Source organism: Wyeomyia smithii, chromosome 2 (assembly GCF_029784165.1).
Source record: "Wyeomyia smithii strain HCP4-BCI-WySm-NY-G18 chromosome 2, ASM2978416v1, whole genome shotgun sequence".
In the NCBI taxonomy this organism is placed as follows: domain Eukaryota; kingdom Metazoa; phylum Arthropoda; class Insecta; order Diptera; family Culicidae; genus Wyeomyia; species Wyeomyia smithii.
In genome coordinates this window covers 56,057,096-56,081,225 of record NC_073695.1, presented here as the reverse complement: position 1 = coordinate 56,081,225, position 24,130 = coordinate 56,057,096, and the positions used below count along the sequence as shown (strand labels likewise).

Genomic DNA, 24,130 nt, shown 5'->3' with positions numbered 1-24,130 from the left:
AGCATAATTCAATGTAAAAATCCCGAAAGTTTCAGAAATCAAATCGAGCCTAGCCTTGGTATGGAAACAAGTACAAGCAGAAACGCAGAAACGGGTCATGGTTTACAGCCGTCCTTCATTTCCGTTGCGGTGGGTCAAAATTTTAACGGCTCACGGGGCAGTTAAATCCCTGTTTTGGCTCGGATTCACTGACCTGTTCTACATTCCCTGAACAGAGATACAGCGTGTGAGAAAGAAGGTCTAAATAAAAGGATATGTCGTCCCCGATGCTGCTTTCCGTTTTTCAACTAGCTGACACCACATTTATTACTCAAGCAATTTCAACAGAAAGTGGAAGGAGGTAGGGAGACTTTCCTGCCGGTCCGGGAAACTTTCTTCGGTTTGCTGGCGGATGCTGTCGGGCGCTTTTACTTTTCACCACTACTCTGTAGCTTGTGTATGCCGATGCTATGAAGACGGTGCATTCCGCTGAGAAACGTTATCCAAGCGTCCTGGTTCATATTTAATCACACGGGTGACGTGAAAAGAGGTGGGATACATATGTGAAGCAGGAAGTGACTCTGCCAGGCATCGTTGCATGCCTTCGTGTGCTTTTCCATCTTGTGACGGTTGTGTGAGTTATTGTGTCTCTATACATGACGGCAACAACATAGCGAGGAGGTATTCCGCAGCTAGGGAGAGTAACAGACCTGAGTTACTTACGAACATAATAACTTTCAAGAGTTCGATTTCCTGGGGTTCCGGTGGAAAATATAAAGCACAAAGCGATTAAAAGAAGGAATATATGAATACGGATTTGAAGCTCACTTGAATTGAAAACACAATCATTTAAATCCATAGCTGTGAACTGAGGGAAAAACAACATAATATATTGGAAGGAATATTGATCGGTGGGGAAGATATACTGACCCACATATGAACTAACTCATTTGTGAAACGCCTAATACACATGATGTCATCTGCATAATATGATAGACCTGTCTTTGCTAGAAGTGCGGCAGTTTACCAGCGCTGAGCTCAACAGTTTAATGAAAATTGAGCTTGTACGCAATACGGAAAATAACAGGTCGGTCGAGACGCTTGTTGCAGTGTATGCAAAACATAATTTCAAGCATCCTCCGCTTTCCTTGATTTTTCACTTGAATCCCCTTCCCACTTCAATGCCACTTCAACTGCAGTCAGGTCACACATACTTATCGTAAAATGTGGCACATGCATCCTACAGCTTCTTAACTAGCGTGATTTAATATCTGACGGCAGCACTGCCCACTCGATATACAAGGCGTCTATAAATAGAATTCCCGTTGGAACTTTCACTTCCGACTGCAGCAAGTAGTGAGTAGCTATTTTAGGTCTGACACAGGAAAAGGAAACCCTTTTTAGATAAACTTCAATAAGATAGTTACAAAATAATGCATTCAAAAACTGATATACCTACATGATTATGCGATTCTTCGTCTCATGCAAATCGTTAGGATTTCCAACGCAAATCATAAAACCTAGACTTTATCTTAATACATTTTTGGCTCTTGTTTATGATCCTTCGGAAAATTGTTCAATCTTAACTACCACATTCTTTCACAGACACGTGCTGCCAAGCTATCGTTTGGTCTTTATCTTCGACTGGTATTTGTGTGTGCTGAGAATCTGCTCTCAGCAGAAAAAAGTGGAATATTCAAGCTGGAAGGTTCAATGAAACAGAAGGAACAAAACAACGACCATTCGGTCTATAGTTTGAAAGAGATTGCAAAAATGTTTCATTTAGACACATAAGGCTGCCTGCTAGAGTCAAAGTGCCAATCCTAGGGCCTCCATATGACCCAGCACAATAGAAGCGTAGGGAGACTAAATTCGGTTTAGGATCGAAGCATATAGGATGCTTCTAACAAAATTACCTTATTGGCCGATTGGTTTGGTCAGGCGGCGGCGAATGACAAAGCAGACCCGAGAATCCGTATCTGCATGATTTTGACATTGGTGTTATGACGGTCGAAGCTTTCGGATTGGTAATCGGGAAATTTCTAACTCGGGAAGGCTGCTTCCTTATTTCAGGGTTTTGGTAAGCTTATGTTGAAAAGCTGACATCGTAGCCAGATTTTTATTATGAAGTTGATTGTAAACAAGAACAAAAAGCAAATATCTATTTTTGATTTCGAAGCTTTATTGGAAGATATGTTTCTTCACTATAGTTTATGCTATACAAAATTTACTATATAATACTAATTATTTTCGTGAAATATATGAAATTTATTGATTACCAAAGCTCACCAAAAGACTGCTCATGTCATAATAGTTTTGAACAAATAATTAGGTTTTAACGAAATAATACATTCGGGTTGTATGTAATCGAAGAACTTTAAGGGAAATATTTATATTTACATTATAACAAAATTAAAAAAATAAAATTCAAAATTATAAATAATTTTTCTTTTATTTTTATTTCGACCTATTATGTTACATAAAGCACGTTATCACCACCGGTGTAGATATTTTTGTGTTTTTATTGAATCGAAATCGAAAGCTTTTAAGACAAGATTTAATTTGCCGTGAATATACAACGATTTAAGTGAGCTTCAACCCTAAACAATATTTATGGTTTGGTGAAAATATCGAAAAGCCGAGCCGAGAATGACACATTTTTTGTAATATCCCATTCCAAATATTTATCTCAAAAGCCGGTTCATCGAGTATTGATGTTGCGAGCTTTAAACGGAATTCGATTTTTTACGGCTGCTCCTATGAATTGTAGGCTGTCAAAGAAGTTGTGACTACACAGACCAAAACATGAGAGGAATCCAGAACCCCATGATTGAAAATGATTGCCCGAGATTAGGCAGGCGCTCTACCTAATCTAATCTACGGTTGAAAAGAAGCGTCCTTTTATCAGCTTCCAATCGCTCAGATTGCTCTTGAGACGTGACATCAAAGCTGTCCAGAAGTGTATCAAAGAATCTCGTCGCTGCTGTAGTCTCTCAGCAGAAACTCAGCAGTGCTTGCTCAGCAGAGTGTGATGAGAAGTTGCTTTAGAATATTTTTCCTGGGAAAATTTTCCCTACAACCCTTTAAATTTATCTCAAAAAACGAAATTTTGGGTGATTTCCCCATCCAACTGCAACAAAAACTTAAGTGAGAACCTACATTATCGTCAATTAGATTTCGTTCAATTTGTTTCAATTTACGATCTATAACGATTTTCATTGTAATCGCTCCGCGACCAGGTTACTTTCCTTGCTAAAAAGCCATACTGTAAACGCAGCTGTTATCGTCAAAAATATTCAAAACTTTCTGCGCCAAACTTCACCATGGTGTCTGTCGCTGCAAGCCATTCCAGCACTAGCGTTCCCCAAAAACTGCAACTCACAGCAACCGCATGTTGTCGTTGGTGTTGTCTCCGATATTCGAGTACGACGGGTTGATACGCTTCGAAATTGCCATTCTAGGCAGCCCCATTCGCAATAACAGCCACCACATTGTTCTCTGCATTTCGAGATGACGCCAAACCCTGGGCTGGAGGGATGGAAGGTTAGTGGGTGGCTATTTGCACGTTCATTCGACACGTTAGCCTGTTGTACACAGTTGCTCGCGATGCTAAACTGTGAAGCGGTGCTGGATTGCATCCGTTCGTACCTACAACAGCGCAGCCCGAAGAAAAGCAATGGTACTGAACGAAACCGAAAAAATAAACACAAGAACCGAGTAAACCGTGCACCGTGAAATCGAAGCAGCCTTATTTACGACCCTTGGAGCCGAGTTCAGCAGTGGGAGTGGGCGAACGGCGAATGGTAGCGGTTTTGCTTTCAATTCGCTGGTTCTCCCACGAGATGGGAAAAACAAATTTTCTTTTCACGGGGCGAAACTCCGATGCAACACACTAGCCTGTTCGAGTCCCGCTATTGGCATGTGGTAGGTGTACATTTCGGTGTTTATGTGCTTAGAGTTATGGCCCTCACTCGCTGCTGGTTGTTTCGAACTACAAGATCGCACACGTTCCGGTTCCATTTCTTGGGTTGAGGATTGCAACCGCGCGCTAAAAGGGGGTACATAATGAAGACAGAGGATGCTACTTATTGGAATTGGGAAAATGAAATAAATCTGCCATTTCGTTTCGCTAGTGTGCTTGTTAGCAATATTTTTTTTTTGTTTCCGGTCGAAGTTGGGATGTGGGGATTTTTATGCGAATACAATTGCATCAGTAAGGCGCAATAATAGTTAGTTAGCTCCTAATTAATCAATTCGAGCTGCAATGTACAATGAAATATCAGTTATCTCCTTGCGTGGGCCTCGTTTGACATGGGCACCGCCAAGGAACGACTTAGAGCCAACGCGTGTGAAGTGCCGGTAGCAGGGAAGTGGGAATTGGTTGTCGTCACGTGAAAACAGTACCTGGTCGAGCTCGAAATGAAAACCTTCACCTGAATGTTTTTCGTGCTAAAACACACGTTTTTAGCTCGTCGGCAATTAATTAGAATTTTATGTTGTTATCTCTCGGGTAGCCGGTAAGTCTACGGTTATAACTGTGGCATAAACCAATTGTAAAAATGCTACAATAATAAATTTATAATATTAGTTTCCGCTGTCCAAATTTGTGTTTGAGCTGATCTCACTTTTTTTACTATCTGGTAATTTCGACTATTTGTCACTCGGTTATATTGCGAGTCTTCTGACTCAAAATGTGATTTATAACTTAATTACTTTCTTGCGATCTTCGCTATCTTGGAGGTATCACTGGAATGAATGTTCTATCGAACCTTTTCGGCTACTTTGTGAAATCAAGAATCCAAAAAAATTCCCAGATATGTCCTGATCTGTTTGAGCAATTTAGAAAAATATTGCATTTCTCCTGCACTAACATTAGTTCAGAGTGAAAAAACCTCTTTCAAATGAATTAGTTCGCTAGGAGGCTAATCTATGGGAGTTATCATCGCAGCTATATTTGTTTTTACAATTTTAGTATCGATACCGGCCGCCCTACTTTCAGTGTCGCTTGAAGGGTTTCAAAATTGAATAGTTACACCCTGAGATGGTTGAAAAATGTATACAGTGCTTTTTCGCTTTTATCAACAGTCGTTTTTATCACTACTCGCCAAATTCACGCTCGATTTTCTCACGGTTTTTTTTCGTTTTTATCTCGCTTAAAAAAAACCTTAGATAAATCAAAATAATGTACATTTAGTTGTAGAAAATGCATTCGATTTCACTTGTGCCTTGTGTCCTTGCATGTGTATAGTTTTATGAACTCAATTTATCAATGATCAATTTTCTGAGGCAACCAAGTGTCATATCTGTTACAAATAATTTGTGTCATAATTTTGAGAAAAATGAACCGTGAAATATGTATTTCATTGACTTCGTAGCAAAAATATCGTATTATTCGGGCAGTTGAGAAAGAAGATCTGTTAAAAACTTGAAAATCCCTACAGTTTGGTCCTTATAGAGAGTGGTGTTAAAAATTATAAAATCTAGCGGTTCTACAATTTCAAATAAACAAGCATTAGATTCTGCTAGCTATGCTAAAGAATGAGCAGTACAAATCATATTGATATTGCATGTATAATAGCCGTGAGAAAGTCCGCGAAAATACAATGGAGAAAAATATCAAAATATAACCTTTTCTTGTTTATTCATGAGTATCTTGAACTTAATTTTTTTTTGACCGTGTTAAAATCGAAAAAGCACTGTACATATTTTTTCCCAAGTCACGATGCGATAACCCAGGATTTTTCATGTGAATTAACAAAATTCTTTTTCGAACAGTTAACACGCTTTCTTTTATCTTGATCGGAAACCCACTGACAACTACAAAACTAACTTAGTGGATGTATAAACAACACTCTGAAAAGCAACGAAGCAAAATTTTGTTCTAAATTATTGGCAAGTTTTAAAGTATCGCAATAATTATTGGTTCACCCTGTTATTAGATGTAGTCGTAACCCAAAAGGAACCAGACCTACGCCTACAAACCGTAAATCAGTGTCCGACTTTGAAGTTCAAGGTGACTTCCGCTCTCAGCCGTGGTGTTTTCTGAAACGGGATAACGTCCAGAGACGAAATATCGCTGTTCGGTGCTCTTTTCAAATCCAATATGGCGATTTATGCTCTCTAGAAAGCTTAAAAATGTTTGAAAACTTTCTAATATTGTTTATCATACAACATGGACTATGTGCTGAAACTGAAATCCGCTGTTTGCCGTTATTTTCGAATCCAAAACTTTTAGTTCCTGAAAACCTGTGAAATGCTGAAGAAAATATTCAAAACTCCCTAATTTAGAAAGACAAATGACGCCTCAAAGGCGAACATAAAGCAAAACGTAAGAATAATAGTCAAGTACTGATAAATGCATCTCAATCTCATGTCCAGAATAAATCTATACAGTCCCTCTACAATTCTAGGTCAGTCAACGTGTTGCTCGAATGTTCAAAAAATGAACATATAAACGGAAAAATTATCAACTACGAATGTTTTACTATCTATTTCTGTGTTTTGATGTATATTTTCGACGGACAATTAGTTTCACTGCAGCTGATGTGTGTAAATCGGTTGAAAAGAAAAATACTACTTACATAGCAAATGCCACACAATCATGGATCACTTTTGGCATTCAAGATCATTCAATCTATAAAATCGTCAAAATCCATCACAAAAGTAAATTTATTGTTGTAAAAGCTTGATGATAAGTTATTTTATTCAGTCGTGATGCATTATCATGCAAAACAAACAATTGTGCACCGCAATATGTAACATTACTACAATTATGGGTCACTTCGTTTAATGCACCGAGCAGAATTATTGTTTTAGTGACATTTTCAACTTTTAATCATTTCAATCGTTTAAATTTGGGTTCAAGTGAGTTATCAAAAATACTACCGCTGATGAAAATTGTTCAGTTTTTTGAGAATAGACGTATTTGCGGCAAAATGACCCATAATTGTGGAGGCACTGTATATCTATTTATATAAAAGTCAAGATTGAAATGTTCCAAATTCCTAAAACAACTTCCACCGAATTTGGCTTACGTGTTCTTTGTCCAAAGAGGTGATCATAGAAATGATGGAAAAGGAAAAAGTTACTTCGAAAAAAGAACTGATTCTTAATTGGCTAGGAAATCTAGATTTCTTGGGCATTATGGAATTTATTTTAAACGATTTTGATTATTTTCAGGTCCACAATCATGTTTGGAGGCCGAAAGATGATGTCCAGACGCCGGAACATAATGTTCAAATCTATATTCAAATTTTAGAAGGTTAAGAGCAGGGTGAAATCAAAGACACTGTTCGAAAACCTCTAAACTTCATATTTCTAGAACCAGAATAAAGCTGTGTAGAATTTTGGAAACCCCTGAATACGCTCTAACAGAGCTCTACTGCCGGTAACCGCAAGTCAGTCCAATCTGTAATTTTGTCAATTTTGAGTTAGCATCGTATTTTGGCCTAGCTTTGAGTATATTTTCAGATGTACCGATAAAAAATTGTGGTTTGTTCAACAAAAGTGGCAATCAATACCAAGTCGAATTGTCACATTAGGCAAAGTAACCGCAAGTCAGTCCCAGAAGAAAAATAACCGAATGTCAGTCCCGATTTACAAAAGAAAACATGCATAATATAACAGTAAAATGAATGGGGAGTAAAAAAGAGTTCGATACAATCGTTTAGATGAAAATAAGTTATCTAGTAACAATTATCAATTATTGGGATTGGGGCCCCACAAATTAAAAAAAAGTTTTTTTTTATTAAAAATGAGATTCAATCAAAAGTTCGATTCACAGCAAGAAAACCATTTCAATCTGAAACTTTCAGTGTTATTTCACAACTACATCCATAAAAGTTCACCTTGGATGACACACATTAACACATCATTTGAATCGAACCAGTGCGCATGGGAGGTAAAGCAGAGAAAGAATAAAAACCACAAGTTTTTTTTAATATTTTGCGGTTGCTTACTTGTCCGAATCAGGGATAGGGTAAACAGGTATAATACGCCCCCCCTAAGGAACATCGTCAATATTGTAGCTATGTTTATCACAAACAACAAATCTTTCACGCAGTTGGATACACTATTTAGTTGGTAATGCACTGCTATTATTTTGTTTTGTAATTACTGTTACACAAAAACGCCATAATTTTATTAAAAAATATGACAAAATTGAAAGCTTTCCAATCTACCGGGGCAAAACGCCCCAGATGCAGTATAATATGCCCCATGCAGTAGCTTTATATGGCAGCTCAGCACGCGAAGTGAAACAGCGCTTGAAGTCTCAGAAGCAAACGCTAAAGCAATGAACAAATCAGCCCGGCTAGCGGTGGGGCATATTGCCCGGAGCTGTAAGGTAGCAGAAAGCATTAAATACTTAAGCAAATTATACAATTTTTATCGTTTCTTCACTAGATACAGCTGATTAGAGGTTCATTTGAGATATATAAGCGCAAATACCAGGTAATAAACTTTATACGCTAGTGAAAAAACGCTAGTGAAGCATTTATGCGGTAATTGAATGAAATTTGCAACTGCAGCAACCACCCTTTTTCAAGGCTACTAAATGTATTTGGAAGAGCATAATGAATGGTTATTACTGAACTGCAACTTTGATTGCAGTTTGAAGCTGCTGCAATTGCGCAGCAGTGTGATGTATATTACGATTCATTGATACTGTACATCACGAGCGGTATATGCGAAACAAATCCGATTGAAAGCAGAAAAGTTCAGCAAGTTCTGCTCACGGTGCTGAGTCCGTTTTAGAAAATTCATAACATTTCATTGACAACGATGTAACGTCTTGAAGAAGACGGTTATTGCTTGACATCACAGCAGAATTTCCACCTTCATACTAATGCCTACCGTCGGCAGTATCTAACACGCAACAATCTGCTTTCATGCGACACGGGGAAGGAAACATTTTTTCCTTCCAAGCCGCGCAACACGACACAATACATGTTATTTTGTTGCCTTCATGAGAGTGCTATCGGTCTGGCTCGACAGAATGTCCTCAAGAAATCATTTTTGTACATCCGTGCTACGAAACTGAGGAAAAACTTTAAAACTAAAAATAAAGGTGGAGATTATCAAATGATCGCTCTGAGCCAGAATGAACGAGATGTATTTTTTTTTCGAACGTTGTAGAATGGTCTAACTGGAAATAATTTAGTCACACCTAAAATAATATACGAAACATATACGGAAAAATATATCGCTTCACACCATTAAAATGATGAACCCTAATCGAGTGTATTTCCAAAGCAATTGCAAAAAATTATTGACATAAGACAGGCTGTCGTAATTCTACGTTAACCTTGCGATCGTTTCTTATAGACAAACTCTTCCACTTTTTTTTCCTAGATTCTGTAGATTATTGTAAGGGTCGCCCTATATTTGCGCAGTTTTTCTCAAATTGTGTGCGTTTTTTTGCCTGTGAATCGCATTTTTTTCAAATTGCGGTAGGTTTTTTGTCAGATATCAAGAATAAAATTCCGGTTTTCAAGCAATTGCAGACATCTTTCAAAAACTTATGGCACCTCTGGTCCAAATCTCGTACTCGTACGATAAATGTATGGTTTTGTTCTATTTTATATGGGTATTTTCGTAAGCAGGGTGACACCTGGTGCAGGAAAATTTTCCACACCGTTTGTACCAACTCCTTTTTGAGGCCATGTTTCTATTCCAAATGAACTGACAGTTTCCTGTACTCTGCATACAAAATTATTTACCGTTGTTTCTATCGATGACTGTTGTCTGCCTAACTATTAGATATTTCAGAATTATCTACAGTAAATAATGTTGCTAATCCAGCGATTTCTAAATTTTCGTGCAAATATTTCTTAATTATAACAGCTATTATTAGATTTTTTGGTAAAGTGTTCGAAGTTTGAGACTCGTCGAAGTTTTAATTGATACGGTAGATTCCCTACAGATAGTAAAATATTAATGTTTTAGAAATTATTTATCTTTTCGCTTTTTTTATTATGAGTATATGGTATTAACGGAAAAAGTGTGTATTTTAAATTAGCAAATTTATTCTAAACCTCCGAGTCTTCCCAAACATTTGAAACATAATTGTACATGTTTATGTAAAATTCTACCAAAAATTAACTTAACGATCTTAACCTATCAGACGAAATGCTAACAGTCCGTTTTTTCCCTGGTCATAAGTGATAAACTAGATTTTGATAATACACAATTTTTGTGACGCCGTAAACACTTAAGTATAGAATGTACGCATATTGGACTGCTTAATAAACTTTGACAAATTGATTCAAATTATTCAAGTTGAACATATCGTAATAAAATTAGTCGTATGTACTTATTGGCTTGATGTGAAGTATGAACAATTCTTTCGAAACAAAAATTTCCCCCCAAAACCGAAAACTTTGCACACGGCTATGACTACAAGCCATTGTAGTCGGAAATAAGAAATTTTGGATGGAAAAACTATAACAATAAAAGTCAGTTAGCACGTCTTTTCCTAGCTTCTAACAACTGACGCAACAATTGATGCCAATTTATTTCGGGGCAAATTTCTGCGGAAAAGCGAGAACGTAGATTGTCATCGTCACCCGGCGCATAAAGTTATGAAACTGCAAAAATGCACCGAACGGAACGGTATGTGGAACATTTCGGAGCTCCCCGCATCACCCAGCAGCCGCTACAGTGCCGTGTGTACGACACCGAATGCTTCCTACTGCCAAGTACGGTTGATAATTTCCTGGGACACAACAATACTCCGCACCGTACTGTCGCATGGTTAAGTGTCATTGTTTTGCTGCCGCGTGCACCAACGCTGTAGTTGGGCTGCATAATATACTTATTATAATGCTGCGACAACACTCAGAGTGTTGCATCGGTTGAGTGCATTCATGTTTTTTTCGGGTGGATAATTTAACCGTTGTTGCTTGCATGTTTCTATGGATATGAGATCACGCAAATGTTCCATAGAAGTAGTGCACGGCTTTTTTTTTGTTAGGGAATTAGAATTACGTAGTCCATTGATGTGAACTTTTGTAATATATCCCAGTCAATTGCTATACGTGTCCCCGTGCACGGCTTAGGTTCATAACAAGTTTATAACGTCTTTCATATACATATTTTGTTTTTCAAACAATCCACTTTTGTTCATTGAGGTTTATTTTAATACCAGGTCGTACTATGCGGATAAGGTAATCGAAATGAAAACTTTTACACACTGCATTAAACTCATCCTACTTTTGCAATTCGAACAACAAACATTTCTACATAACAATGTTAATTTTCAATTGTATTATTCATTTGACATTTTCTCTCTTAAAAGCATTCAGCGTCATCAGAAACTAATTCGTAATCTTTTTTCTTTACTTTTTCCATATCTGTTCCTTTCGGTAGATGTAAAAATCAGAAAATCTCTGTTGCTCTATGGTAAGTGCCGACGGCTGTTTCACTCAAGTTCCAAATAGTCCGTTTTCTACCCCGGTTTTTATCCTCCGGTTAGCCATAGTTCGAAAGTTTGCCAATTTCACCTGTTGATTCCACCTCGTACTCTGTGACTTGTTTTGATCGATAATATATTTTATTTTGCTGATGCACCACAGAAACATCCAGCCCACTATTGTCTTCTTCTTCTTTCGATTCCTATCACATTGAATCTGTTGCATGCCCCTAGTAGATTTGCGACTATAACCAAGCTATCTTCGTTCCCAATCGAAGAATTATTTTGTTTCTTCTCTCCTATAATTTCACCCTGATTTGATTTCTAAAATCAAACTCTTCTCAACTTAAATCCGTGACGATTCCTGCCAACCGTTGAGCCGTTGCATGCCGGCTGTCGGGTTTACTGATTGCCACCGTTGTTTATCAGATTGAGATAAATTCTATTGTGGCTAGGTGTTGCATGGTTTTGTTTCCATTCCCTATTGCATATTTTGCACCTCACCAAAACCATATTTTTCGCACCACATATTTTCATAACAGAACATAACATCTACCAGAATTCGTGCAACGAAAGCTAGCATTGATTTCCCGAAATTGTTAACACTCGGTGAATGATGGAGTAAAACAGCAAAACGCTGGTCAACGTAAGTATAATTTGCATTTATATCGAAGTATTTATTATACAAATATTGAGTCATGCTCCAACACATCAGAACAGCAATCTTCTTACCCGTTTACTTTTTTGAGACACCGCCTATGTTAACTTCCTATCAAAAGTTTTTTCTTAGTCAAAATTTAAAAGATATTGATTATAATATGTCTAATTTGCACAATTGAAGGGTTAAATATCATATCTGAAAAACTTTTTTTCAATTCTAATAACCAAAACAAAAAGGATAAGTTTCTCCTTTTTGTTATATATCTATCTTTTTTGGAATTTTTAAATTTTTTATCTTTTTGACATTTTTTTCATTAATAGCAGTATCAACATCATGCTATTTTTACATTTTTGACCCGATTAATACTTTCGAGACATGTGACAATTTTGATAGGTTCCATGTTAACATTTTCAATGTTTTTAATATTTTTTATAAATTTGAATTTTTAGACATTTATAACATTTTTGTCATTTTTGACATTTTTAACATTTCTGACATTGTTGACATTTTTGGTCATATGAAACAGATATAATTTTTTGATAGAACTATGATTGATGGTCAGCAAAAAACATTTTTTAGACTGAAACTTTTGACTACCTGTTTATTTAAATTGATGAAAAAGTTCAACAAGTTAGAAAAAATCTTGTACATTATAGAAGATTTACGTGTAAAAAATAAAAACAAGATACCGCTTAAGTGTTTAAAATAACCCTACATATCGAAAGAAGCCCCGCACGACGCTAATTTAAGTTCCGCTGTATGGTGAGCCTGACAGACCGGAAAGATCTCATCTCCGAAAGCCTGTTCACTTTAAAGCATGTATTTCCATTTTGAATAGATTTATTTTTCACATCTACCTACCTGAGCGCCCACAGTACACCAGGCAGAGCAGTGGCATGCAATAAGGAGCCCCACGAAAGGAGGTGTAAACTGTGCTGTAAACCGTGCCAAGATGTTACCTTAATCATAATAAAACCGACCGAAAGCTTGTATTCCTTAACCCCGCCAGTCCTCCCAGCACCGAAACAAAACTTTGGTAAAGTATGGGTAAAATTCACGCTTGCAAACGTCACTTTATTTCCGTTCGGGATGCTTCATGAATACCGGCGCCTGTTTCACTGCCGGTGCCAGAGCGATGATTATCATTGCGTATTTTTTACTTTTTTTACACAATTTTTTTAACGTTTTCCACCCTCCAAAAGTTGCCATCGGTAAGCGGAATAAACGACGGTTGACGGAAACGGTACGCTCAAGAAAGAAAGTCTGCTACAAGTAGCCGTATTTCTTCTCGCGAGAGTTGATCCTACCTGTGTCTATATACGTATAACAAATCCACCGTTAGGTATCAAGCAAATGATATTTTCACCAGCTTTTCCAAAGTAGAAAAAGGTAACATTCGGTGGGGATCTGAAATGCGCATCCAATATCAATTCCAGGTGGAGTATGAGATGAGTGTCTCACCTGTAGAGACTTTTTTATAATAATGCTATAGGATGCTGCGACTTTGGGAGCTTCTATCGGTGAAGCGTTAGAAAGAAATTGATCTCTGATCGGAAGAGTGGTTTTAACGAGACAGGAACGAAATTATATTTTTTTTCTGCTACTCGCAGCAGGCTTATGGCTCATGGTATTATGGCACGTTATATTTGAGTATGATTGTTTTCACGCAATTCATGTCTGCGGAAAAATTGACAGGATTTGGATTGATGCGGAGATCCAGCCACTTTTTGCTTCCTGGTTGAATGTATCGGATAAAGAGATTAGTTGAAGAATCAGCAATCGATTGAACAGATGTGCAAAACTTGAGATCTTTTCTCACCGTTTACACGATGGGATGAGATGAAATATTTTTAATTATTTTCATCATGTTAATCATTGCTTTCCGTTTTTGGGGTGATTGTCGAAGGTCTATGCAATCGATTGGTTCAACGGTCCAATAAAACGAAAAGGCAACATTTTAGTTCTGTTTTCTTACATTCTTCAAATTTGAAGAAAATTCTGCTTCTGCTTTTTTCTAGTTTCATTGAAAAAAGTAATTGCATGTTCTAAGGAAAGCTCTGCCATCATTTCCCTAGTCAGGGGAATTCTGCTATGGTAGAGTTCCTTAGTAATTGCTCACGTATAAAAATGCAGTAATTTTCTATGAACAATATTTTTTAACAATACAATTAAGCATAATGATTTGAATGAAGTGTGATTTGAAATGTTCCGCTCTCATCTTACAAATCAGCATCTTCTGTTCCAAAATGCCGTCGGGCACCGAAATTTGGTTTCTAAGCGTCATATTGATTCCGGAAATACCAACATCGGGGGGTTTGTGAACGTTTTCCACAGTTTTATACAGCTTGTGCCAATGAGATGTATGAAAAACAAAATTGACCTTCGAATATCGTTTAGTGGTAAGGCTCAAAAATTTCGTTTTCTCAAATAGAGTCCTAATGCCAAATTTCAGCTCGATCGAACATCGGGAACACGTGCCTCAAAGCGGACAAAGTTTCATGAAAAATATCGATGAAAAAAAAGCACAGTATTACATGATTTACAAATTTTTTTACAAAAAAAACGAGTCTCTGGGAATTGGAAATTTTTAAGCTGGGAGAGTGAATTGAATATCAAATAAGGATTGAAATGCAATCGATGAAATATTCATCACAATTCATCACATCGTAAGATTTTTTGATACCCTCCTCCCCTAGTAAGATCTTACTATATATATATATATATATATATATATATATATATATATATATATATATATATATATATATATATATATATATATATATATATATATATATATATATATATATATATATATATATATATATATATATATATATAGATTTTTATTATAGTTTTATCATCCTAAAGCAAGCACAATACTTCGTTTTAATTCGAGTTAATCGTCCTTCCGAAATTTTCTTTTTATGAACTTTACCGTCCACAGTTTCATGAACATGGTTATTTGAACAGCTGCATTAACAATGTTTTTCTTACGTAAGATAATCAATTCACCCCCCCCCTCCCCTGTAAGATAGCGTAAGAAAATTGCACCCCCCCCTCCCCAACTATTTGCTTACGTAATTATTGAACGGCCCCCATCCTGTATTATCATACGACACTACTAGCATATTATATGCGATATTTCTTTAGGGTAGCTCAGTCATTATCCATTAGGGTGGTTTTTCTTTGTTAAAATTTATTTTATTACTTATAATGACCACTCTAATAACAAAAATGATTAGCAATGATGAATTAAGTGTTCCATCTTCGTTATTTCATTCAAACGCTAAATTTCGTGGTATTTTGCTTATTTTTTCAGTAATCCATAAATTGGACTGGTCTATGGTGTTGAAAGAGATGTTTGGATACTACTGTTTTTAATATTCCATTCAAATTAGGTTTTTCCGTATTTTTCTCAAAATTTTGACCAAAAAGACCACCCTAATAGAAAATGACTGGGCCATCCTAATGAAATATCGCATATACTACGCTAGCAGTGTCGTACCATAATGTAGGATATGTTACAATACTATTGTGTTGAATATTTCATCGATTGCATTCCTATCCTGACATTCATATTCAATTTAATTCTTCTAGCTTAAAAATTTCTAAGTCACAGAAACTCGATTTTTTTAAATTTTTTTTTCGAGTTAACACCAAATCTCGACATTTCATGCATTTCTAACACATTTGGCATCGAAAAAAAAGCGATATCGACAATTTCATGAACTTTCATGTGCATTATTTTCATCGGTCAAAAAGTTGAAACTTTGACAACTTTGAGGCACGTGTTCCCGATGGCCGATCGAGATGAAATTACAAGGGAACTGTTTTTGAGAAGACGAAACTTCTGAGCCCTACCGCTAAGCGATACTCGAAAAATCGATTTTAATTGGCACTCTAGTCACCATTCTGGATTTAATCATGGCGTCAAACATCACGTTCCGTTCTTTGGACATCAACTCTCGGTCTCGAAAATCATTCAATGCATTCAAAAAGTTTCCAAAAAGCATGAAAACTTTCGACTTTTGACCTCTTCCTCTTCAAGGGTTTTTTATTGGTTTCATTTCCAATACACGCGAACTTCGATATAAGGTACATTTCGATTTTTTAAAATGTACATAATATCGAACCATGAAACATCTTTAGCAATATGACTTTAAATACTTTATTTTGTTGTCTTTGGTCTACGTATAGTAGGGTGCCTATCATCGTATGGAAAAAAAGTAAGCAGAAAATTTCGAAAAGAAACCCTATACAAAATGTTCACCTGCTCGAAAAAACACCCTGTGCAAAATTTTAGCTCAATCGGACTTAAAATGGGGTGGTGCAAAGCGATTGAAGTTTGCTCTTTTTGAAAACCGAAAAATCACCCAAGGGGGGAGGGGTACGTGAAATTTCGGTTTTCAAAATTTTTTTTTGATGCCTTAAAAACGCATGAAACGTCGAAAATTGGTGTCATCAGAAAAATTTTTTTTTTTGCAAAAATCGACTCTCTGGGACTTAGTCGTTTTCTCAACTATGGAAGGCGGAGTTTAAAACATTTAGAATTTATTTAATGAAATTGATCGCTAGTCGCTCGAAATAGTCTGTATAATGATGTATGATATATACACTATAACTAGCATCGAATACATTATGTTTCATTTATTCATTTCATTTATTTCATTTATTTCAATTATTCGACATAGAGTGGTTCATAATATTGTGTAAAAATGAGTATAAAATGAAAAAAATCACTTTTCACTGAATACCAATAGAAAAATTCCTGAAAATATAATATTTGTTATATCATTGTCGTGAGACTGGCAATGTTGAATTGGAAAAAATACCATGTAAAATGGCAAGATATTACAAAATAAATTTACAAAATGTTTCAAAAAACTACTCTGTGCAAACAAATTATCTCAACCGAAATTAAGATTGTGTCTCGCGGAAAATGTTGAATGCTTTCAGTCATTTGCAAAATCACATGGGAGGTACATGGAATTTGAATATTTGAAAAATGTTTTCGATTCCAAATGCCTTAAAAGTACATGAAACGGTGGAAACTGATGGAATATGTTTATTTTTGTTTTGTTTGAAAAATCTACTCTCTAGGACACTTGTAGTCGTTCTTTCGGATGTTGTACCAGACAATTTGTTCGTTTTATTTACCACAATAATGTCCTTTGCCAACTTCTAAAATCGGACAATAGACTGTATCGATGTTATTCAGTAATAATGAGAGTATAGGGATCAGAATCAGATACGCAACACAATTGAATCGTTGTTTCTGGGTTTGCGTCGTTTTGACACTTCGACCATACATTTTCTGTCAAGTTTAGATCATCAGAATGTGAACGTGCCTATTGACTGAAACTTTGCATAGACGTTTTTATAAGCAAAAAATGCCATTTTGTGCGATTGGTTTAATTTTTTGAAACACAACTCATTTTTGAAAAGCAATTGAAAAATGCTATTTCGGATAGGTATTGATGATTACAAATATTTTTAGAGCCAACATGGTTCGGTGTGACGTCTTTGGCAAAGTTGTAGATAACAGTTTTGTCTTTCAAAAAAAATATACACTCTAAAAACAAATAATATTTTTTTGAAAAAAAAAAAATTGAAGAAAGTTGAGAATTAATCATCCAAAACAACCCATTTAAAAAACTGATTTTTTTATGAAAAAGACGAAAGATTACCTGAACAACGAAACCAGTCATGGAGAAATCAGAAAAAAAAGTTATAAATTTTTTTATTCATTGTTTTTACAGGGTACATTTTTATGGAAGAACAAAGTTATTATTTACAAATTTGCTAGATACACTATGCCAATCAAATAAACCGTTTTGACTGTAAAATATTTCTCATAGATTGCTTTATTGAAAATTAAAAAATATGTCTACAGTCGAAACGGTTTGTTTAATTGGCATAGTGTCTTTGGAAAAGTTGTAGATAATATTTCGTCCTTCCAAAAGACAAATATGCCTTTTAAAAAAAATAATTGAAAATATATATATTTAAAAAAAAACAATTTTTTTTCTTGATTTCTAAATGATCGGACTGGTTATATTGTTTTAGTATGTTTTGTTTTGTTGTGTTTTATTGAAAAAATCAAATTTTAAAAAGATAAGGTCTTTTGAATTATTATTTTTAATTTTTCTTCTAACTTTTTTTGAATAAATAATTTTTTCAAGTGTGATTTTTTTGGGAAGACAAAATTATTATCTATAACTTTTTCGAAGACGTCACACCAATCAAACGAACCGAAGTGTTTTTTCTTTATTTTATACTCTTTTTCACAGTATTATGAACCACCTTATGCCGAATAAATGAACCACCCTAATGAAACATAATGTATTCGATGCTAGTTTTAGCGTAAATTATTATTCAGGCTATTTCGAGAGACTAGTGATCAATTTCAAAAGATAAATTCTAAACATTTTGAACTCCGCCTTCCATAATTGAAAAAACGACTGTAATCGCGTTTTTGATGCGACCAAAAGGGCGAAGGATCCTCTCTTTATACGTTCCTTGGAACAGAAACGGGTCGACAAATGTTATCCTTAGCACAGGAAAACCGCTTTTACTAGTTAGAGTTCGGGATGTAATCCTTGGCACAGGAAAACAAGTTAAGTTTCAATCTTAGACTGATACTGAATTTTATTCTCAAAAATATTAGCTTATATAGTAAAAAAGTTTATACAAATTCACATCTTAGGGGGTAAAATTACAACTACTACTTTGAGGCTAGCTGAAGAATTTTACATTCGTATATCTTCTAAAATCATTTTCTAAGTCTAGCCTTAGTTTGTTGAACAGAGATAGAAATATAGTTTTACAAAACATTCAGTAACTTATCGCCCAAGTAACACACAAAACATGTTTTTTTTTTTTTTTTATTCTCGCTTATTTTCCGTCGGTCTATTTCCGCCACTGTTGTGGCCAATTACCGACGCCCAGGGAGGCGACTCCACACCCAGGTCCCTAACTCACGACCCGTTTATTAACGGACCGGCGCCAACGGCTTTACTTCCTCATGCGATGGAAGGCGTGATCCCAGAGATTGACAAAACATGTTAGAAAATAAGTAACAACTAAAGTAGTCATATAAGTGTACTACAAGCGCAATTGAAAACTTGTGTTATTATATTATGTTTGAAGTTGTTTTTCATCAATAATACAACCGCATTTCGAAAACAATCTTTTTTTTCTGGTTTTGGAAATGTTTTTAATAACATGAGTTCAAGAATGACAATCACTATCACTTGGTCTTTTCGTAAGACATTACACAATCTAATAACAAAACTACGTACCTGTAGAATGCTTTTCCTTCGTACAGTAGTCGAAGCATTCAACACCTAACTCAAAATTACTTGATCAAATTATTATTTAAATTATATGAACGATTTCTATATTTATTCGAAGCGGTTTTGACGCGCCATCAAAAGATAAACAAAACGCTTGCAGTGTAACCAATATCTCTTTAGATTTTTGTTATTGTATATCTAACAACGTTTTCTAGTGTTGTTAGATTTCATATTCAGATAACGTTGAAACTATGCGAAAACAATTTCAATATTCAAGCAAAAGGAACAACTCTTTTTGAATGGTTGAATATAAATTTTTGTCATCATTTTATTATCAATTAAAACTGCCACTGATAAAAGAAATTGCCGATCTAGTTGCACTGCGCAGACACAACACATTTGCGCATGCGCTGGTTAACAGTTGTCATAGCAACAGATTTGCGCATTGCCGTATTAGTACTCGAGATGTATTTTGCCACTTAATTATATCAAGTTGGCTTGCTTTCATGCAGTTATCGGTACTTGTTCTACTAGCCTTCATGTTTTGCGCTTTTCTGGTGATATTGATGTCATGGAATAGGTAACGTCAACTATTCTATACCAACGTGTGTTACTTGGGCGTATTCCTATCCTTGATACAATTCTTTGCCTCAAATACAGAGATATAAATTTAAATACATTGCGTTGGTAGCATTCTCTAACACATTCTTTGAACAGATTTTCCTTAACTCTAAGCAACCTGATAAGGACATAAAATATCTTTGACTCTAATCTTAGCATTTCAGACCTACTGATAGAACGCGTTGTTTCCTCGAGACGCGAGCTTCATTCCTTATATCAAATATAGTGCAGCGATATGTCCCCCGCGCAGGATAAGTCATACACCACGTGTATCTCACATACTAGTAAAAATAGACTTCTTCCAATCTACGCGTGGGCGTGTACGAAATCACGCTATGCAAGAAGGCGTGGAAAATACGAAAGGGCCGAAAAAAGGACAAAATCCCTTTTTGCCTTATCCCTTTTATTCCAATTTCGTTTTCAGTTGACATGGACCTATTCCTCGTCACATGCCAGCATTAACTCTATCACGATGAAAAAGGTATCAATTCGTGACGACGCTACAACGACTAAGTCCCAGAGAGTCGATTTTTGCAAAAAAAAAAAATTTCAGATGACACCAATTTTCGACGTTTCATGCGTTTTTAAGTCATTTGGCAACACGTAACTTTTTATGATTAGTACAGCCGTGTTATAAGGTAATTGATGCATCAAATGTTGAATTTTTTTTTAAATAATGGAATTTTTTTTCTAAATATTTTGATTTCATTCATAAGAAGAAATACAAATATGAGCAATTATATTCATATGACAAAACATGTCATTACATATATAAGCAATGATATTGACATGACATGTCGTATATTAGCATTGACATGACATGTATGACATTATATGACAAAACTTGACATGACATGCTATCGCATGACGAGTAAATGATATAACGTGATATGACACAACTTGACATCATATAACATGACGTAACATGACATGAAATAAAATTAGATGACATAACAAGCACTGACATGCCATGATTTGATGTGACATAATATGACATGGCATAACATGATAATGACATGACATGATATGACAAGATATTTGTCCTCTTTTGTTTATTGTATTACAAAAATGCAAAAATTAAATCCAAAAAAAACTAAAGTGAATGAGATGAATGATAAAATCAATCGGTTTTGATATAAATAATATGTATAGTCATACCTCGGTAACCTCCATACAACGTAACTCGACATAACGTAACTGTTACCTCGATATATCGTAACTTTTTTAGATGTCGTAAAATTTAAGTACAGGTAATGTTTTTGGCGTATATATTGTTTCGAATAAATGTTTGTGATAAGTTTTGAAACCAATAAACACCGTGGAATGGGGTAACATTGATTTTTTTTTTCAATGTTGTGAGGCTGATTTTGTTGTCTACGAAAATTTAGATAACATAAGAAAGGTTTCATAAATACTGCTAGATGATTGAGAATAATTTTTCGCGCGCTTTTGAATAACTATTAACAGTTTTGCATCAACAAAAAAAGATTTTTATGTTGCTTCGATATAACATAATTCTATGTGAAAAAATTCCACAAAAACGGGCAACCAATTCAATCGTCCATTTCTGATTTGGCTGAAATTTTGCATAGATGTTTCTATGGGCAAAAATGCCTTTGTGCCATTGCTTTATTTTTTTTGGAAAACGACTCATTTTTGTGAAGCTATTTAAAAATGTTATTTTGGGAAAGTACTGAAGATTACAAAAATTTCCAGAAAAAACGGTTCGCTTGGTCAGTGTAACGTCTTCAGCAAAGTTGTATATATAACAACTTTGTCTTTCCAAAAAATATATACACCCCAGAAAAATTTTTGTTTGAAAAAAAAAAACTAGAAGAAAAAATAACATTTCATTTTCTAAAACAGATTATTTTCTTTTTCATTTAAAAAAATATTTTTTTTTTATTCAAAGGGCATATTTTTTTGAGAAGGATAAAATTGTTATCTACCACTTTGCCGAAGACACTATGCCATTAAAAAAAAAAGTTTTATTTTTGGTTTCCAATAGAGCATTCTGTGAGGAATTAAAAATCAATTTGCAGTCAAAACGGTTCGTTTTATGGGCATAGTTTCTTTGGCAAAGTTGAAGATAACAATTTTGTCTTTTCATAAAAAATGTGCCCTGTGATAAAAATTTTTATTTTTTTTAACTTATTTTTCAAAAAAAAATCCAGATTTTGTTTTTTACGAAAAGACAGAATCAATATCTACAACTTTGCCGAAGACGTCACACCGGTCAAACAAGCTATTTTGGGGCTAAAGATATTCGTAATCATCAATACCTTCCCAAAATAGCATTTTCAAATTGCTTCTCAAAAATGAGTACAATTAAACCAATAAACCAACCTTTTGCCGTTAGAATTAACATATCAGTGAAAAAAGAATGCTCTCTTCAAAATAAGCTTCTTATTCATAACACACAGAATTAATGGTAACTGATATCATTTTTCAATTTGTTTTTTTATCGTACGACTTCTTGTGATTTAGTGAAGTTTTCTTGAAGGCAAAGTTTGTCTATCTATGTATACAGAAGTCCAGTTATGTTTGTTTGTATGTTCCACAATAATAATTGAATGCCTGAACCGATTTCCACCATACTTGGCATACGAGTTTCTTTTACAAAGGTGGTGGTCATAGGTGAATTGAAAAAAAAGAAAGGTAACCTCCCTATCTAAATAGATAAAGAAGTCAAGGGTTTTTGTTCAGGTTTTGATCAGGTGATTTTCTGGCTCTAGGTTATGTCTGTAGGCCACAAGGTACTATCCAGAGACCGCAACATGATGTTTAACATCACTTTAAAATCTAGTCTCGGAAGAGCTTTGAAGAGTTGAACAAAATTTTCAAACACATGGAAACATGGTGTCTGAAAGTTTAGTCAGGTTATGGTTGTTTTTCTACATTGGGATGGATTCTAGATTTATAGCAAAATTTGAGGATGATGGTCAGGTCCTCGGTCATGTCTGAAGGTCGAAAGTTAATGTCCAGAGATCGGAACATGATTTCAATTATAATTTAAGATGGTGAAAAGCGACGAAACTGTTCAAAAAGTTTTGTTAATGGATATCTCCGGAAGCAGAATTATGAGAATCGATGTCCGGCGATATTTGAAATTCAATGTGACTACTTTCGGTATCAGGAAATATATTTTCTAATATGGCATCTTTAAACCAGGATGACATCCAAACACCGATATCTTACAGTGTCAAACTAAAAATATTCAAATTCTGGTTAATATTATCATTTTTTGAACCGAAATTATGCCCGGAAAGGTCCGATGACATTTTGAAGCCCAAGATGGCGTCTTCCTGTGTGCGAATAGCTACTAACGCCTTAATATTGGTATTTTGTAAATAGGATGACACATATAGGCTGGAAAAAGATGCCTAAGAAATAGATAGGGTTGATACACACAAATTCGACATACCATTTGTACCAAATGATTTTTTGAGAAAAGGCTTCTATTTAAAGTAAATCGATTTTTCCAATATTTTGCATACAAATTTATTCACCGTTATTTCTCTCGATTGGCTGTTAGCTATTAGATACTTTAGGAATATCAAAAATAGGTTATGCTGCTGGAAATACCATTTTTAGACTTTCGTTTTGATCGATTTTTTGATCGATCGTTGTCTAATCACTGCCACTATTAACTGTCATAATAATTATAATCATAATTATTATAGCATGTAGGTCCAAAGTACGCTGAGAAAATTTCCTGAAGAATAACTATTATAAAATCCATACAAAAGTGGAAGTGTATTTGAATGTTTGATCAATCAGCACTTCTCAACAGCTATATAAAGTTTGACCCTTGATTGATGCAATGATCTCCTTACAATCCGGTTCAAAATTATAGATTCGATAGTAACATAGAATATTAGTTTCCTAGCTCAGTTTTTTAGAGACTTAAATGAATTTCCTTGTAGACAAAACGTGAAAGCGACGAGCAATTTCTATACGACACTCTCACGTAAGTTGACGCGTTTTAGTAATGGATAGGGGCACCAGAATTGATGGGAATGCTTGTATAGCTATAATCCTTCATTTTTTCAGAATTATACAATAAAAACCAAATTTCTACAAGCTGAAGCTTTTATACGCAACTACTGAGAGTTAAATTTCCGGTAGGCGCGTGGGCGCGTCATGTGAACTAGGGTGAGT

The 24,130-nt window shown here is 35.1% G+C and overlaps 1 protein-coding gene across 6 annotated transcripts in view; it reads left to right on the top strand.

Moving 5' to 3' along the window:
- LOC129724791 (band 7 protein AGAP004871) overlaps positions 1 to 24,130 on the top strand; it is a 281,087-nt gene that overhangs the window by 239,732 nt on the left and 17,225 nt on the right. For 2 of the 6 annotated variants that reach the window (XM_055679958.1, XM_055679960.1), the window contains exon 2: positions 11,347 to 11,379. The exons of the other annotated variants lie outside the window; for them this stretch is intronic. In XM_055679958.1, the coding sequence (XP_055535933.1) occupies positions 11,347 to 11,379 (33 nt within the window). The remainder of the gene's footprint in view (positions 1 to 11,346; positions 11,380 to 24,130) is intronic. 6 annotated transcript variants of the gene reach the window in all.